At 40.7% G+C, this 17,256-nt stretch overlaps 4 protein-coding genes across 5 annotated transcripts; 2 read left to right on the top strand and 2 right to left on the bottom strand.

Moving 5' to 3' along the window:
* Positions 1–920: 920 nt before the first annotated feature.
* On the bottom strand, positions 921–4,637 carry mix23 (mitochondrial matrix import factor 23). The gene is made up of 5 exons (XM_072378846.1): positions 4,565–4,637; positions 2,608–2,733; positions 2,362–2,508; positions 1,302–1,361; positions 921–1,226 (listed from the first exon to the last, which is right to left on the bottom strand). The coding sequence occupies exons 1-5, from the start codon at positions 4,613–4,615 to the stop codon at positions 1,176–1,178; spliced, it is 435 nt and encodes a 144-aa protein (XP_072234947.1). The 5' UTR covers positions 4,616–4,637; the 3' UTR covers positions 921–1,175.
* Positions 4,638–5,032: 395 nt separating this feature from the next.
* fam162a (family with sequence similarity 162 member A) lies at positions 5,033–7,966 on the top strand. Its single transcript, XM_072378919.1, has 5 exons — positions 5,033–5,175; positions 5,816–5,890; positions 6,273–6,384; positions 6,943–7,051; positions 7,223–7,966. The coding sequence occupies exons 1-5, from the start codon at positions 5,133–5,135 to the stop codon at positions 7,331–7,333; spliced, it is 450 nt and encodes a 149-aa protein (XP_072235020.1). The 5' UTR covers positions 5,033–5,132; the 3' UTR covers positions 7,334–7,966.
* A 348-nt stretch (positions 7,967–8,314) lies between these two features.
* On the bottom strand, positions 8,315–16,179 carry kpna1 (karyopherin alpha 1 (importin alpha 5)). Of its 2 annotated transcripts, none has more exons than XM_072378917.1 (14): positions 16,093–16,179; positions 13,996–14,129; positions 13,751–13,864; positions 13,547–13,646; positions 13,207–13,301; positions 12,880–13,011; positions 12,653–12,741; positions 12,465–12,564; positions 12,109–12,272; positions 11,772–11,850; positions 11,559–11,684; positions 11,324–11,451; positions 10,878–11,053; positions 8,315–10,257 (listed from the first exon to the last, which is right to left on the bottom strand). In XM_072378917.1, exons 2-14 carry the CDS (start codon positions 14,119–14,121, stop codon positions 10,070–10,072), a joined length of 1,617 nt encoding a protein of 538 aa, XP_072235018.1. In that variant the 5' UTR covers positions 14,122–14,129; positions 16,093–16,179; the 3' UTR covers positions 8,315–10,069. The 2 variants fall into 2 exon arrangements, with proteins under 2 accessions (XP_072235018.1, XP_072235017.1); XM_072378916.1 differs by lacking the exon at positions 16,093–16,179 and adding an exon at positions 14,809–15,130.
* On the top strand, positions 15,914–16,399 carry nanos2 (nanos homolog 2). Its single transcript, XM_072378920.1, has one exon. The coding sequence runs from the start codon at positions 15,914–15,916 to the stop codon at positions 16,397–16,399; it is 486 nt and encodes a 161-aa protein (XP_072235021.1).
* Positions 16,400–17,256: the final 857 nt, after the last annotated feature.

The following is a 17,256-nucleotide window of genomic DNA, read 5'->3' as shown; positions in this document are numbered from 1 at the left end:
TAACTTTAAATGCTCGCATCAGTTGCAGTTTTCTTTTTGTCCATTCATCCGTGAATTTTAGCCACTTGTTCTTCTTGATACTTGTTCATATTTGTTATACTCTTAGTCAGGTATCTTATTGCATTCTATTTACTTTGCTCATTCATTTTCATTTCATTATTTTACGCTCAGGTTTATTTCTAATGTAGCCTATAAATTAAATATACATTTTCGTTTTATGGTCTAGTTTCCTCAGTGCAAACACTAAGGAGATCCGATGATGTTTCATTAATACCAGAGTTCCTTGTATTGAATTATTTTCCACAACCTGCTTTGGGCTGGGAGTTTTTAATGCTTCTTTTGGTTTCTGTGGTTTTTTTAAATGAAAAGGGGTAGAAAAAATAGAGTCTGACTGATAGATTAAACAGGAGCACTTCCAGTCCATGAGTGTGTGGTGGCAGTGATCACCCTGAGGCACCCCTCGGTTCTGCCCGTGCCTTTGAAATTGTGTGGCCACAGGTGCAGTAACTGCTTGAAGAACAAGCCTTCTCTTTTGAGCTGAACTAACTTTTAAGTCATTTACTCAAATACTAAAATCAGCCTCTCATTTTGGTATGTTACCACTTTGGAATTAATATAAAAAGCACAATAGAAGCCAGTGGAAGCTTCATTCATTTTGCTGGTGTTTGGAACAGACTGATGGTGGGAGCTGAAAAGGTTTGAACAAAGATTTGCCCTGAGAGAGACACCAACTTCTGTAAAATACTCCATCGATTAACTGATGAGATTATTTTAGAGCGAACCAGAGTTGTGGACTTCCCAATTAAAAGATTATAAGTATGCAATAAGTTTGCAAAGATGACAATATACCGCTTGAATCAATTGCGTGTCAGAGCACGGACCTCCTCAAAATCCTTGCAAATGATGTAAAACACAGAAAAGTCACTTGAGAACAGTTCACCGTCTTTTTAAAAAAAAAAAAAACTACTTTTGTACAGTAATTCTCTGTTAGGAGGCACACAGACGACTCTTTTACAGCGATGGTAATGCAATACAATAATCATATGGAATATGAGCGAGATGGAGAGGAGGTCAGAGTGGTCTGGATGGTGAGCAGCCTGCAGGCAGAACTCAGCAGCAGCTCACAGTCTCAGCTCCAGTTCGAGCGAAGCGGCTCCTTTTCTTCCAACGGAGCTTCACTTCACCTTTGGAGGCGTGTAGTGGATTCTGCACCTTTCATTGAAAATCTGCACAAAGGAAACCAGCAATAAGTCACCTGAAAGACATTTATGCATTATCAAGTAAGAGCGAGTCTACTGTACCTTCAGACTTCTATCATTGACAACTTCTTCAACATTCAGCTCTGACTGCATTAGCTTTAACTGCAGACAACAGAAGAAAAAGAAATAACACAGAGTAGTTTTAGATTTCTATCCTCCTATTGAAATGTTTCCCTGTTTAAAATGAAAAATGGCCATATTCAGCCCTGCAGCTGAGATAATTTGCTTTAATTGTGTTGAGATACACATCTAACATTTGTGTTAACACTCCACATACATAGGAGAACATACATTTTTGTGATGTACAAAGTACAAAACCTTTGACTGAATTAGACATAAACTACTCTGACTTTAGCAGATCTATTATTGTGAAACAAAAATGTGATGTGCAACAGCAGGACGGACTGATGTGCAACAGCAGGACGGACTGATGTGGGGCATGCTGTTACTGCCATCCACTGGAATTAAAACAAAACTACAGTTGGATGTGAAACAGGCCCCTTTGCAGTTAATTAAACTTGACAAGTGCTTAATCCTGTAGGAAAATGTTTAAAATTGAATGATCACATCAATGAATTTATAAAAGGGGTAAATATTTAAATTTTTTCATCTCTGGCGTGCGTATACAGCGACAGCCTTCAGCTTTCAGGGATATTCACATATATGCACTTTGCAATCAAAGTCCACTGCAGAGTAATGTAGGTTTTTAGAGAAGACCATTATGAAGCTTTAGATTATTTCTTCAAGGGGCAGAATTCATTAAACAGTTGGTTTTCAGGGGTGTGGTAGTAGTTAACATTACTTTATGTTGAGCTTTGTCTGTTATATTGGTGGCATAGCCCTTTAAAAAAGAAAAAAAACAGTATTGGCTGTCTTATTCAGGTTAAAAGATTAAAGATGAATCCCTATGAAAACAATCTGCATTGAGTCTTACTGTGTTGTGTATTCAGATATCACTTTTCAATGCCACGAGCTGCACAAACAAATCAACTTGCCTTCATTTAATTTACATGACAGCAGGAGTGAATATCTCAGAACATCTGCACGGTAAAATGAAATTATCTGCATGGCTTTGTTCCATTTTGGGTTTTGGGGCACTTACATTGGTCTGCTCCTTTCGGAGCTGTTTAAGTAGTGCCAGGTTTTCGCTGTCCTTAGTCCGTTCTTCACGCAGCTGTCCCACCACCTCAGATGTTTGAGCTATACAGGCCTTGATTGCTTTGTCTCTGCTCAGATGGGCCTCCATCATCTGTGCGAGACACAAAATTTAGTTATTACTACGTTAATAACCTGAGCGGTCATACATTCCTAACTAATACGAACACATCATCTCTGTAATGAGACTCACAGACTCGTAAAGCTGCTTGCATGTTTGCGAGGCATCCACTTTTCCTGAGAAGGAGACTGTGGGCACAGTGGTGTTCAGAGCGTGGACGATGCGGTCATCGATGGTGCGCATCACCTTCAGCACCTCCTAGAAACAGAGGCATACAAAGATGGAAAACTGCAGACATTGGAGCATTGACTGAATGGACGCAGAATAGATTTAACTTTTAATCAATCTAATCTTTTAAAATGCTGCCCTTAGACTGATTGTATTTGAGTTTTGAACAAAGCCTCGTGTGGTACGTATGTTGCTCAACAGGACCGTGTAACATGAAGCCACTCGATCACCAGCAATATGACATACTGATAAGTAACAGCGCAGTCTTTATTTTACCTAAGGGGAAAGTGTCATGTCTAGCATTTGTATAAAAGCTAATATTAACCAGTACTATTAAATGAGTATAACTCAAAGAATAGTGTTTAAGGAAGACTTTGGGATCCAACTGTGTACCCAAATAGAGCATCATTGAAAGTAGTAGTGTGTGAGATTTATTGACACCTAGTGGCGGAGTCAGAGAATGCAGCCAAAATGCAAGAAGGTTGATGATAGCGTTTTTTTAATTTAATTCATTTTAGAAAAATTAGTAATTCATGACTTGACCTCCTATTAAGCTGTTGCTCTCTCGTGTAGTACAGCCTTTCCAATGTACCACAACAGACCTTTAAGTACATTAGTAAAAAAAAAGTATGACAGCACAGTCAAAAACTGGGCGGTTTTGTTTTTTTTCCTTGAACCACTGCATGTTCATGACAAGGGTGAAAAAAAATAATCCAACAGAACAATTTGCTTCCATGACAGAATGTAAAGGATGTCGGAAGCCTGAGAAGATGAGAGGGGGAAAAAGAAAAAAGCAACGAATAAGTTTGTTACAGTAGCACCAATTTTCTGTCCAATCATTTTCAAGATTGGTCAAGTCCAGAACTTTCGAACCAGCATTACAACTTTTGCAGTTTTCTCTTTGTGCGTCACTCTGGATTTTAAATTAAGCAAATAAGATATGACTGGTATTTAGACTCATATTTGATTTATCTGAAAGAATGCATTAACAGTCAATTTTACAAGCTCAAAAGTATTGGACAAAATATCAAAATGATAAATATAAGGATTATTTTTTTATACTTGGGACATAAAACATCTGATATCAATGACTGCCTGAAGTCTAGACTTTTATTTTGTAAGTCTTTTGGTGTAATATATATATATTTTTTTCATTTTAGGAGAGAAGCTAATTTGTGACTTTACCTTTTGTGAAATTGTCGCTATTCTTGTATATTCCCGTTGAGTCTTTTTGGTCAAATGAGGGCTCTCTCCCTCGTTCATTTTAAGCAAAATAACAAGGAAATAGGACGTTTCCATGAAACGGCATATCAGTCAAATGTTAAATGTCAAATACTAATGAACCTGTAAAAAGTTGATAGATTGCATAAAATGGCAGGAAATCATTGACAATATTTTTGCTTTCACCTAGAATTCAAAGCTCAAAACGTTTACCATTTAATCTTATTTTAACAGCTTAATTTCAAACCCAAGGTATAAGTATGCAGAGGCTCAACTTGTGTAACTGTCCAAATACTTATGGATCTGGCAGTGTATTTTCGTTTTAATACCAATGGAAAAGAGCCTAGTTTGAATTTCAGAGACACTAAAGACATTAGTCAACGGGCCAGATGTCATCTGTGCCCGGGTAAGTGGACCTGGACTCCTGTGTGACGGTAACCCTTTAAATCTATGATGCCAGTTATCAGTCCTGTGATCCAGTCTGGATCCTTGAGCACAGTGCGACCATGAAGTAAGAAGAAGGGTCACCTTACAGACGCAGAGAGACGTCGGGCAAGTTACCCCACGAAATGCAATGAATCGGATCGCTGCCCCTCCGCGACAAGTTTGCAAATATCGATTAACACTTTGCGTAAATTACCTGAAACATCGAAAAGTCCTCACAGTTTAAAGTTCCATCGGGCGCCGCCATGATGGACTGGAGGGTCCTTGAGAGAATCAGCGAGAGGTGGCTGTTCAAGACAGTGCCTGAAAGGATAACATTAAAAGCGTTCAGGCTAAATCCACAGTCGCATTATATCGTGTTACCCAATTTTATATCCTGTATCAGTAGAAAGTATATATTTAGACAAATACACAATTTAACTAATTACATACGCTGATATGATACAATGATAAACGTCTTTGTTTAGCCTCCTTCCTTATTGATATTGCACAGTATCTTAAACTAAACCTAAACCATGCCGCTTTATTACACTTAACCACAGCTTAATTTGAGTATAACCCAGCCACTGAGGGTAAATTGTAAATATGTGGAGCCAAATTATGAAAGTTTTGAAAAGGCACGGAACAGAGACTCCACCATTTATGCGACAGGTCCTGTTTTGGGCAGTTACTTGACTTTCAGCCGCTGAAGGGGGCTGGAGTTGGATCGGTTGTGTTTGCGACCATTTTCACAAACACGCTGAATTTAGCTATCGTATCAAAACATGAATTTCCTTAGGTCTCGTCTCTCCACCGGCAGCCTCGTCGGTTCGTATATTTAACTTGAATTTCTGTGTTTCTATCGCTGACAAGAGATTGTGCTTACGATCTTAAAGTTGTGTTAAATTACCAGTTGTTACCAGTTGTTGCTATCTTATCCCTGTTCTTATTTTGTGTTCTTTATTGCAGCCTTGATTTTGTTGTTATGTCATGGTTTGATTAAATGTCGCTAAATGTCGGTTGGTACGTAGTTATATTGACAGGTATGTTGATAGTACTTATCAGATTTTGGCTCATAACACTTTTGACCCAGCATACTTTTAGTTTTCATTTTTATTCACCGTCTCAGGCTTTGTTTACCTGAACAAAAAGGCCACATTTTACCTTTATTATTGTATGTGACGGCGCATTTTGTATTCGTCATATAATAATGTCATTTAAGAAAAAGTCACTTTCAGGGTTTAGTGAATTCAGTTAATTTTTGTGCCTATTAAAAAACCTTGACATTTCACAGATTAAATATTAGATTAAGCAGAAAATAAACTGCATACTGGTGTGTATTATTTTCCCTTTAAACATGGTAAAGTTTTGGAAAAAAAATATTCAGAATAATCTGGAGATGGTAAAGATAACTATTGGCTGTGGCTCTACTACACACCTATACTTGTTTTGTTTAATTTCTGCACAGGTCAGAGATACAGAGGGATGTGCAATAAACTGCAGGAGACCAAGTCAGAGTCCTCTCCTGCGACTGGACCACAAGGTGGAGTTTTGGATCATAAACTGTCTTTTCCTTTTAACCCCCTTTGCTTAACATGTAGCTGCATGCCCATCGATCATTTCACTTCTAGTGCAGAATGCTGTTGCATGTCTGATCGATCAGGTACAAGCTTTTACACAAACTGGCGTAAAAATGCTCAAAAGAGTAGAAAGAAAAATGTGAAATTGACTTTTTGCATCCCGGGTTCGAGTACTTTCCGTAGTTAAATGTTTGAATGTTTATTTTCAGTCCCCAAAAGACCGAGAGGTACAGGAAGTGGAGTTGATGACAGAGCGTATCACTGCTTTGTCCTGTTTATGTGGATGAGCTGAATGATAATCTGTTTGTTTGCTCATTATTATGTGTTCTGTGCTCTTTTATACAGCACCACGGCCCTCTTTCAAAGTCCCTGGCTGCAGGCCGTCTGAGTTGGACAAGAAGATTTTCATATGGTCTGGTCGCTTCAAGTCCATGGATGAGATACCAGAGACTGTGTCGTAAGTAGCCTTTTCCTGTTTATACCAGACCTCCCACCGCTCTTGTCCGATTTTCTCGACATCACAAGAACAGAGCTAACTAACTTGATGAGCGGCAGTGCAGTGTGTAGCTGGTCCTCCAAGACAGCTGTAGTTCAAACAAGGCGTCTGCTTATGCTAGGAGGTAATTGCTGAGGCTACTGACATCAGGGTGGAGATCACATCTAATCTGCTGCTGCAATAAGAGATTTATTTGTCATGCTTTCACTGGGCTCGACGTCAACAACAGACCTATACGTGACAAGGATCAGGACAGAGAGTTAGATGACCCAATTGTTCTTGTTATAAATATTGACATGATATGCTGAGATAAGCTTAAATAGCAGGTAATGCTAATTGACTTCACTGGTTTTGCACGTCTTTGTTCAGATGCACGCACAGCTTAAAAGGCAGCGCAAAAATATCCACAGAGAACATAAACATGTATGTCTTCCATTAGTGTCTCATGACCATGTTCAGACCACGTGGGTTTAAGTCAAAGCTTTTGATTAAAGTGAGTGACGCTTGTCTCCTCCACAGGTTCGAGACCATCGATGCCGCCAGAAACAGAATCAGAGTGAAAGTTGCCTATATTATGATGGGCACCACAATAGGGGCCTGTTTGTTGATGGTGCTTGTGGGCAAAAGGGTGAGTAACAATTCATATCATTGTGCACGTGTAGAAGTAGATTACAACAATGCTAAATTGTTTTGTCTCTACATCACAATAGTTGCAGGTGTACTGACCATTGAAGCTATGATTTTAGAGAAGTACACTGAAGTGCAAACAAAAAATATATATTTTTTTAATTTTATACAGGCTGCAGGCAGGAATGAGTCACTGACTGCCCACAACATGGAGAAGAAAGCCAGGTGGAGGGAGGAACTCCAGAGAGAGAACATGAACGCCCTGCCTGAGAAGTCTCAGTAAAGGAGGGAAACTCACCGGAACACTCTCACCATACTTTCCCCAAACACCGGGTATAGATTTGCCTCCTTCTGGTGTACCACAACTCCCGTTGTATGGAGCAGACATACAAAATCAGAGCAGTTATTACTTCGTAGTAGATTTTCCAACCAGGAGATTGTCCTTAATGCACAGCCACTTGCAGATATGTTGAAACTTCTTTAAGCTTCTCGACAAATGTCTTTAATGAGGTTATAAAGTGGCACCTAATGAGGGAAAGGCACAAACAATGTTTTGTTTTGGAAGCGTCTGGGTTTCTCTGAAGAGAATATTGAAATTTGACGTTGCTAAAACCATTACTGTGATTGAGAATTTATAGGAGACGGACTCTGTTTTCGATTGGATCAGCGCTCAGCTTTGAGCACTCACTTCTCAAGTCTTGTGTTTTTCTGCCTTATGACGGCATGTCAGTCTTCAGGTTTTTTTTGGGGTTTTTTTGGAACATCATGTGGTGGATCAGAAACAAATGTCTTGTCTGTAGACAAATGTAATCAGGGTTGTTTATGGTCCTTCTGACTTCAGTATTTATAGTGATCATCATTAATAAAAAATCAGTCCAATAAAGTGGTACGTCATTGGATGGGTCATCTGAGTTTTGTGACTCCAGAATTAAAACAAGATCATTTTCAGTAGAAATAGGAATGCTGGCTTCTACTTGTCAAATACAAGCTAATTAAGTATGTTCATCCTCTCAAATGGTACAATTGTCTGGTTTTCCCATATTCAGTCAGTTTGGCTTCTGCCAGCTTAAAAAAGGCTATTTGACAATCAGCAACGTAACCTGACGGGAACGTGTGAACACTTAATGAATAACCTGTAGTAGTACTGAAAATAACTGTCCTTTTAGGAGGTACATTACTGTAGTCAAACCAAAATAATATACCTTCCATAAAGAGATAAATCACATGCACCAACTTCAAAGAAACTGATTCGCTTACCACTGCAGAAGTTCATGAAACAACTTTTATGCAAATGGCATTTAACAGGGGACAGATGCACAAACTCAGTACAATAAACAGTAATGAACATATAGAGCTGGTCATCTCTTGCTGAGATTTTGACAAAAGTAAGCAATGCAAAGAGGACTTGGTAAACAACCAACAAACATTCAGCTGTGCTAACTAAGGTGATCACCAGGATTTTCAAGTTTTAATCTGGATCTTTGTTGAAATTATGTGGAAGGATTTCTGTAGAAGGATTATGGCACCATCAGCTATATGACAGATGCTAACCCCCAAATTTAATAATATTAATAATTAAAAATAAAATAAAATAAAAAGACCAACCTCAGACCTAAGAGCTGACAAACTGGTAGATTTGGCATGATCAAATTGGAAAATACTACTTGAATATGTGTTGGAAAGTCATGTTTTAGACTATTGCAACTAAACAGCCAATTGTTGCTTAGAATAAAGTTCTAGCTTCACTGAGGCAACATGATCTTATGATTGTGATAAGTGTATGCTGATAGCTTCAGTCCACAATCTGATTGAGTCTCTTCTGGGAAGGATAAACAGTGTAATCTTTTGAATGCCAGGAGGGGGCCGAGGATATAGACCACCCCTCTTTACACCTCGCTTCCTGAGGAGGTAAGAGCCATGTCACCAACCAATTAAATAGCTAATGTATAAACTACTGTCGATGAGCAGGCATCAGTCCAGAACTAAAGTGCTGCAAATGAAATGAAATTATGGTATGATAGTAAAAATTTCCGCTGGTTTGCTGCTGGACAGAATCCAGAGTGATATAGTCTGTTTTGTCTTGTCCAAGTCCGTCCAATTGTCTCAGTGCGAGGGAAGACTCCAATTCCCATGGTTCCATGGGGTTATTCACATCACACCAGAAGGCAGGAGGCAAAACTCTTGAAGATGGAGCCTGTGCAGGTTGAAATATCCCAATATTAGATCGAGGAATGATAAGATCCAGGTGGGAATGCAAGCAGCCTGATTCGACAAGCTCCACCCCTCAGCCACACAGTCAAATTTCTAATTAGTCTATCTGTGGTTAGAGAGGAAGAAAGGGAATTCAACCTCCATTTTTGAGTCATTTAAGTGCCTTTCATAAAGGTTAGATGAGTCCTGTGACACAGTCAAACATGTGGTCAAAGTCCCATGGTCAGTCCAGTGCTTAGGTTAGATCATTCTTCTCCGTGTCTGTGTGGAAAGGAGGGGGTCGGCAACCAGGTTGATGTCTGTCTGTCTTGAGAGTCATTAATGCTTCAGACAAGCAGTGCAGTCCAAATATTCCCACTGACTCCGAGATAGCACCTGCCAATCTGACGGGATGAAGGGGAGGGGCTTCTTGCCTCGGATGAGCAGAGGAGGAATTCCAAAAAGTCATACAGGGAGGGTGTTGCCAGGACAATCTGCTAGTGAGTGATACTGGAGCATGAGCAGGTAAATAGGAGTTCAGATGCTAAAGAAGTCAGCACAAAACAGAATAAGTGAAACCTTCACAAACTGGCTGACAAGACTGCAGAAACTGACCCATGTTGAACGTACACACAGACGTGTGCTCCTTTAATGTTATACTCTTAATAATCATGATAATGATTAAATCCGCTTCTCTGACAGCGAGTAGAGGAGGAGGAGAATAGGCCGAGGGTTGTTTTAACCCTGGATCTTGGCTGCGGGCAGAGACTGAGAGAGGTGAAGGTAGGTGAGGATGAAGGTGGAGCATGATGAGAGGGAGGATTCATCATTATAGCTGGAAGCCCTCCATTGGGGCCTCGCACTGCTGGAAGAGGAACTGCTGCTGCTGCAGGTCGACGGCCGGAGCCAGAGAGGGGTCCTCATCTTCAGTGTTGAAGTAGCGCTCGATCAGGTCAAAGGCTTTCTGGTAGATCTCCTGGTTCTCATGGCCCTGCAGGAACTCCAGCTTGTCCAAACCTGAGAAGAGGAATATTAAGAGCTGAAATTACTGCTCTGAGGTCTCCACTTTCCCAGTCAAAAATGACAAATATTTCAGCTTATTTCAGCTTCTTCTGCTTCTTTGACAATTATTAATACAGAACTGAAAATCTTTTGGTTTTGTACTGATAGCAGAAATCAAGGAATACAGGTCTATCCTCTGAGCCAGTGGAACGGTGATAATATCTGTTTGGGCCAAACGCTGTCAGAATGTTTTACAAACTTTTAATAGATTATTCTTATATTTTTTAGATTCAAATAATCTATTAATCAAAACATATAACAAAGATTTAGGATACATTTTTTTGCTTTAAATGGAAAAACTATTTTTTCAGGATCTTTCCACACATTGTAATGGGTGGAAGCTACCCACGCCAAACTGGTTAATACATTATTTGATAAGTCAAAAAGACTTGCTGTGAAGGGTGCGATTGTCCTATTATGAAAAGCAGCATTCAAACATTCAATTGTCTGAACTATTAATACTTCTACTACTAATTGGCTGTATTTGCTGGTGACTACTTCACAAGTTTGCATAGAGAACGTAAACAAGAACGATTCTAATTTTATGTAATAATTTTAATGCTGAGTGCACTCACCATAGGCCTCTTCGATGAGTGCACAGTAAGGGTTGATGCCTCCTCCCCTTTTGGCCTCCAGTTCTCCCAGTCGCAGGATGTTCTCCAGACCATTTAGAGCCACTTGAACAATTTTGGAATCCATGAGTGTGAGCAGGTCACAAAGAGGTTTTATACAGCCAAGGTCCACCAGATGCCTGCAGGTGGCAGCACACACACACACACACACACACAGATACACAAATGAGCTTTCATGACCAATTCAAAACAATTGGATAAACTGTGGATTTAAAGATTTATTTATTCTAAAATATAAACGGAGGCTTAGATAAACTCTGTCCATGGGTAAGAATCAATGAAGCAAACATGTCTAATGCCATTCTTAAGGCATTAGAAAAACCTAAACCACATTTTAATGGATACACATTGGCTGTATACTAGTATGTAAACCTTCATCAAAGTCTTACCTTATCTGCTCTGCAGAGCCCCCTGAAGTAGCGTTGGTGATGGCCCATGCTGCCTCTTTCCTTGTGCGAAATTCTGCTACTTGCAGGATAGAGATGAGAGGGGGCAGCAGACCCGCATCGATCACCATCTGTGAACAGGAAAAATTAACCATTTGGTATATAATAAGAACTCAAATATCCAACTTAACAAACTTTATGAAGAAAAAGGAAAAGAATGTCACACATGTAAGCGTACCTGTATTTGTGCTCGATTCCCTGCAGTGATGTTTGAGATCGTCCAACAGGCCTCCTTCTTGATAGATTCCTTGGGGCTGCTCAGAAGGTGAAGCAGGGACTGCAGTGCTGAACAGTTCAGAATCACCTTCAAACATACAAATGACACAAATTCAGAATCTCATTCCTTCAACACGGACATCAAAGACTCGGTTTGTGTAGATGCTGCTATTACCTGCGTTTGCCGATCATCTCCAGTGACTATGTTTCCAACGGCCCGCAGAGCAGGAGATACCACCTTATAGTCAGAGTGCCTGCAAGAAAGAAGAATTGTAGCTTGTGATCGCTCTGACGTTACTTATCCTGCCTGATGCAGCTCGAGAAACATTGGTTGAACTGATATGCAGTCACTGAAATATTCCTAACACACACGTCTGTAAATTGTAACAGCTGAAGCATTACTGGTTGCCCGTTTACAGCCATTAAACTGGAGATTTACATGTTTCTCTAACAACAAATAAATCAGGACAATCATCCTTCGGTATTATAAGTGCATGTGTTTAATGTCTCACATCAGTAATTCGACCAGTCTGCGACAGACTCCTGAGTCAATAACAGCCTGGATTTTGTCATTGGGTCCATCGGATAGGTAGGATAGCGCCCAGCATGCATCAGCTAGAATGTCTGTGTCGTTGACAAACAGCAGCCAAGACAACACACTGAGACATGGGGACACCTAGAGGACACAGTGGAACAAGGAGAGGCACAGGGAGAGAACACAGTTGTGAGTTCAGTGAGCAAAAGTGTTTTTCACTTCATATATACACAGCTATGTACAGGTTGTGATCTGTAAAGGAGATACATGAGCTACACTAGCAATGTGAGAGGTGTACAGTTGCCATAGTGATAAGTTTATATGACAAATTACCTTTGAGAAGTCTGGAGGTGGGTTCTTTCCTCTGCAAAGGTTTGAGAGCGCCCACACTGCATTCCTCATCATCGTTAGACGATTCTGTTTGGCCAGCAACCTGCAAGAGGGATTTTACTGAGTAAAACTGTTATTCCAAGCACAAGAGTATTTAGAGGATGACAATATTACACCGAGTTGCTACTTACTGCACCAGGGAAGGCAGAATGTTGCAGTCAATGACAAAGTCTCTGCATTCTGTGCTATCACCTGCTATGTTTCCCAAGGCCCACACTGCCTGTGGGGTAAATCAATAACTCAAGTCAGACAGTAGTAAAGATATAAATGTAAACTACTACAGGACAAGTCTTAAAGTCATGGAAAACAATTAGTTGACAGAGGATAGTGACCACGATGAAAGTGTGAAAATGTTTACCTGTTCCTGTACGTCTTCAAAATCTGAGCTGAGCATCTCAATGAATATGGGCACTGCTCCTGCCTGGATTACAACCCGTGTCTGGTGGGATGTACCTGAAGCGATGTTGGTCAACACCCAAGCAGCTTCGAACTGAGACAAAACACAAAATATGTAAAAAAAAAAAGTTGTTGCACCATATATGAAATGTGCAGTATCTACAAGATAAAAAAAAAAAAAAAAACGCACAAACAAGTCAGGACAGGAAGAGCACATCAGCTAACGAGAAAAAAACAAAACAAAACGATGCTGTCTCATGCCTCTTGTACCATTAGAAGCGAAGTGTACCTGCAATGTGCAGTTTTCTCTCCTCTTCAGGAACTCAACAAAACGCTCCACCACCCCCTGAGTGGCAATGACTTCATCAATAGGTGGGTTGGGCTCTGTATGGAACGTAAATGATCATTTATTGATTTAGATTATTACCAGAAGGGATAAGGAATACTGCTGAGGCAATGACGAGTTAAAGTAGCCGAGTTTGAACACCTTGAGACTTATCACACCTGAAAGTGTGCATTCAGTGATCATCCAGGACTTAAAAATATCATGTTATCTGCTGAATAAAGTCCGCTGTCATGAACAGTGAAAACATGCATACATAAGGAAAGACACACTCGAGGACTTGTACCTTTAGAAAGAAGCTTCCGAAAGCGCTGAGTGCCTATTAGCTGCTGCTCAGGAGCACTGGAGAAGATCATCTGGATCATGTCTTCAGAGATCACCCCACCCTGTATGTCACAGTGACAAGAAATGCTCTCGCATCTGATCTGATCCACAGCAGAAAATGATGATATCAAAGAAAAACAGGATTCTTTCATAAATGCTATCTCACCATAAGTGGGTCCATGTTGTTAGCCTGGGATTCCAGGTAGCCACTATCTGCCATTCCATCATCCTCCAGGATGCCATCTTCTCCCACAGTGGCAACATTTCTCCTTTTGAAAAGCTGCAACAGAATAGCATTTAGGAAAACCATTATGATATTTCAGAGCTGAATTCTCAATGTTACATTAGTAAGAAGACATTGCAGGATTAGTACTGCTGTTCCTTCACTTTCATATTTCACACTGTGCTTACTTGTTCGTCTTTTTTCTGTTTGCGAAGCTGCAGGCCTTCCTCTTCCCTCCTTCTTCTCATCTCATCTGTGTTGAGAGACTTGTTCTTGTAGCTCTTGAGTCGTGCATTGTCCTTACCTTGACTCATTGTGCAGCCTGAGGAGGTAAAAAAAAGTCCGTGATAGTGGCAGACTTTAATATCGATTGGCGCAATTATTCGACCCCATTTAGAAAAGAACATCATTTAGATACAGAGTGAAATATTTCATTTCGATCAAATAGTGAAACAACACATGTGAAATGATAATTGTTCTGCTAAACTTGACAATAACCAACCAAAGTATCAAAGTTTATGATAAAACCAGCTGCCGCTTACACAGCTAACGGGGCATCATTCCTCTCCACAAAGATTGCTTAACAACTAGGGGGAATCTGATGATAGCTAGCTAGCAAGTTAGCATTATGTGACTTTACGCTGTGGTATTACTACGAAATCAAACACATCAGCATCCACGAATCTGGAGTGAAGCTTCCAACGATATATTCTCATTTCGGGATAACACAGGGCAAAACTAAATTTATGAAGCGCATGTCCACGTTCGGTCAGCTTGCTAATGTCACAGGCGTTGTTAGCCTCCTCTCCTACTGAAAGCTAGCTGACAAACAGTGGCTAGCTGAGTGTTAGCTTAGCTCGAGACCCTGCGTAAACGAAAGCTCACGCGACAGCCCAACGTTTCCCGGAAGCTTTTGACTTTACAAACGAAGTCTATCTTATCATTAGAAAGAGTTGCCAAGCATAAATAGCAAACAATCTATACATTTTTAGAAATTTGACCTGTCAGATTGGGCTCCGTAATCCCCTTATTCGTTAGGCCACCGTTTCTTCAGCCGTCGCCGGTATGACACTGCGCATGCGTGATATTAAACGCACCCTGAGGCTCCCCTCGCGCTCCTCTCGCTCCACCCACGCTACGCTTTCCCTTTGTAAATAATAAGGAAATCGAGAGATCGTACTCAGATTCGCAGTGGCCTTGTGCGGTTGTTAAAAGAGTACTTTTAACTTCAAGGAGGAATACGGGCAGCCGTCCGCCTCCTGCTTTATGAACTTGAGGCCCGATAGTGCAGGTGTGAGATTAAATGTGACACTGTTTTGAAGTGGACCATAAGGACACTCCGGCGCCTGCGGCCATCAGGCGATCTGAACGAGACGCGCAATAACTAATAATAGGCTCAACACTCTCAGACACTTGTTAACGCACATCATCATCTTCATCATCATCTTCATCACCCCCACCCTCTGCGCACACAGCTGAAATAAGACAAACACAGAGATGGACTAGTTGGCCTTGTAACAGTGACAACACTTCGTTCATTTAATGCATGCGTACTCTTAAAAACAAACAAACAAACAAACAAATAATAATGATAACAATTTTGTCCACTTCTTTAATAATAAACCAACAAGCATAATACATTTTTTTAAAACAGAGAGAAAGGCCAAACAAAGAGGTTCAGCAAACTTTAGGCTATTTACCTGTTGCGCATCTAATGATAATAATAAAAAACAGCTTGTAATTACTTTTTCAGTAAACCTCCACCTGGAAATTACCTTTAGATAGATCAAATAAACGAAAAGATAAAAATGTTGAAATGTTGACACATGGGTAGTTTCTGCGTATATGAACATGGTAATAGTCTTCAATAAAGATTACGCATTTACCCATTTGTATTTCTTCATATTTTGTGTAATTGTGCTTGCGTGTGTCGGGGTGCGACATAAGGTCATAGATTAAAGGTAACTATTCAGATGGGAAGAAAACACCTGCTATCGATCGAAAGCATGTAAACAGTGTTGCAATTTAAAGCATTTTCCAGCCGTCTATAAGTACGAGACCCCCCACAGAACGTAAGCGCGATTGTTTACTCTAAAAAAGTCCACAATGCAAAGGGTTGATGTCCAGAGCTCGCTCATCTGCAACGGGAGCAGCTTTGACATGTGGCACGACTACATGAACCTGGGCAGACTGTTGGAGAGGCTGTGCGACCGGCGCGAGGTGGACCGCGAAGATCCCGCAGAGCCAAAGAAGGAGCAGACGTCGCAGTGGAGCCACATGCAGACCTCAACGGAGGAGGGGAACGGCAAACACTCCTGGGAGAGCAGCTCGGCCAGCAGCCTGTCGGACACCAGCTGCAGCGGGACCAAGACGAGCTGCTGCCGCTTCTGCAAGCAGAACGGGGAGTCTGCGCGGGTGTACCGGTCGCACACGCTCAGATCGGACGACGGGAAAGTCATCTGCCCCATCCTCCGGAGCTACACCTGTCCCATATGTGACGCCACCGGGGATTACGCTCACACACGCAAGTACTGCCCGCAGGCGCAGCAGCGGGAGGCCGCGAGGATGTTGCCTGGGTTCAAGTTCTGGTAACCGTTGATGGACAGTGATGAGACTGAAAATGACTGTACATAATTACTAATGAATGTTAAGGAAATGCGTTAACTTGGTCTCCGAATGACTGCTAACTTTAGATGAGACTGTACGCGTTCACTGTTTCCGTTCAGCTGGTTCATGTTTGACCTGAAAAGCAAGTTTGAGGACCTCTCTGCCGCAAACGGACACGTCCGCAGCCTTCTGTTAAAGAACTCACGCTCCATCCCGAGAACTGGCGTTGTTGAACACGTGAAGAGTTCACAGTGTTTTTGTTATGTTGTCAGTGTTTGCAGTGGGTTTACGAACAGAACGATGGAAACTATGACTCTCTTGTTGGACTGTAAAAAAAATAATAAATAGTTTAAAAAAGTCATTTCTTTTACTTGTTTTATTCGTTTTTTTTTAACTAATCCTCAACATCTAACGCGGATGGTGATTTCCTAGAATTAATTTACATAAAGCATCTTGCCATTTTCTTTTCATGGAAACATTTTATGTAGTAACATTTCTCAAGACTCATGGTTTTATAAGAGCAAACGGAAACAGCTATGAGTATGAGATGAGTCAACAGAGACAGACCGTTTTCACAGTTTCTCAAGTAAATGCAGATATTTTGTTATATCAGTATTTTTTATGTAATTCGCATTTTAATGCTGCAGCAAGCACATTCAAATGCGTTTGTCATATTTCAATCAGCCACATAGTTCGTTATGTCAGGCTGCCAAAGGTTTTTTTTACATAAATCAGTTGGTTTAGAAAAAAATTTAAAAACAAAATACAACTCTGTCACGCAGAAAAGAGGGCTTAAATGAGTCCTTCACTTGGAGTTTTGTCTTTTATTACCTGTAAAACAA

The sequence above is a fragment of the Leuresthes tenuis genome, unplaced genomic scaffold, assembly GCF_036924035.1.
Source record: "Leuresthes tenuis unplaced genomic scaffold, fLeuTen1.0.hap1 SCAF_24, whole genome shotgun sequence".
Taxonomy (NCBI): domain Eukaryota; kingdom Metazoa; phylum Chordata; class Actinopteri; order Atheriniformes; family Atherinopsidae; genus Leuresthes; species Leuresthes tenuis.
The sequence above is the reverse complement of the archived record's forward strand: the minus strand, read 5'-3'. Positions and strand labels throughout refer to the sequence as shown.

Bases quoted from the DNA above. Each gene is read 5' to 3' on its own strand.
- nanos2 (XM_072378920.1), top strand. From the start codon at position 15,914: ATGCAAAGGGTTGATGTCCAGAGCTCGCTCATCTGCAACGGGAGCAGC.
- fam162a (XM_072378919.1), top strand. From the start codon at position 5,133: ATGAATTTCCTTAGGTCTCGTCTCTCCACCGGCAGCCTCGTCG. The intron at 5,176-5,815 runs GTTCGTATATTT...ATTTCTGCACAG, and splicing joins CTCCACCGGCAGCCTCGTCG to GTCAGAGATACAGAGGGATG. The intron at 6,385-6,942 runs GTAAGTAGCCTT...TCTCCTCCACAG, and splicing joins GAGATACCAGAGACTGTGTC to GTTCGAGACCATCGATGCCG.
- kpna1 (XM_072378917.1), bottom strand. From the start codon at position 14,121: ATGAGTCAAGGTAAGGACAATGCACGACTCAAGAGCTACAAGAACAAG. The intron at 13,865-13,995 runs GTAAGCACAGTG...ATTCTGTTGCAG, and splicing joins AACAGAAAAAAGACGAACAA to CTTTTCAAAAGGAGAAATGT. The intron at 11,851-12,108 runs GTGAGACATTAA...TCTTTCTTGCAG, and splicing joins AGACTGGTCGAATTACTGAT to GCACTCTGACTATAAGGTGG.
- mix23 (XM_072378846.1), bottom strand. From the start codon at position 4,615: ATGGCGGCGCCCGATGGAACTTTAAACTGTGAGGACTTTTCGATGTTT. The intron at 2,509-2,607 runs GTGAGTCTCATT...TGTCTCGCACAG, and splicing joins GCAAGCAGCTTTACGAGTCT to ATGATGGAGGCCCATCTGAG. The intron at 1,362-2,361 runs GTAAGTGCCCCA...TGTTGTCTGCAG, and splicing joins TCCGAAAGGAGCAGACCAAT to TTAAAGCTAATGCAGTCAGA.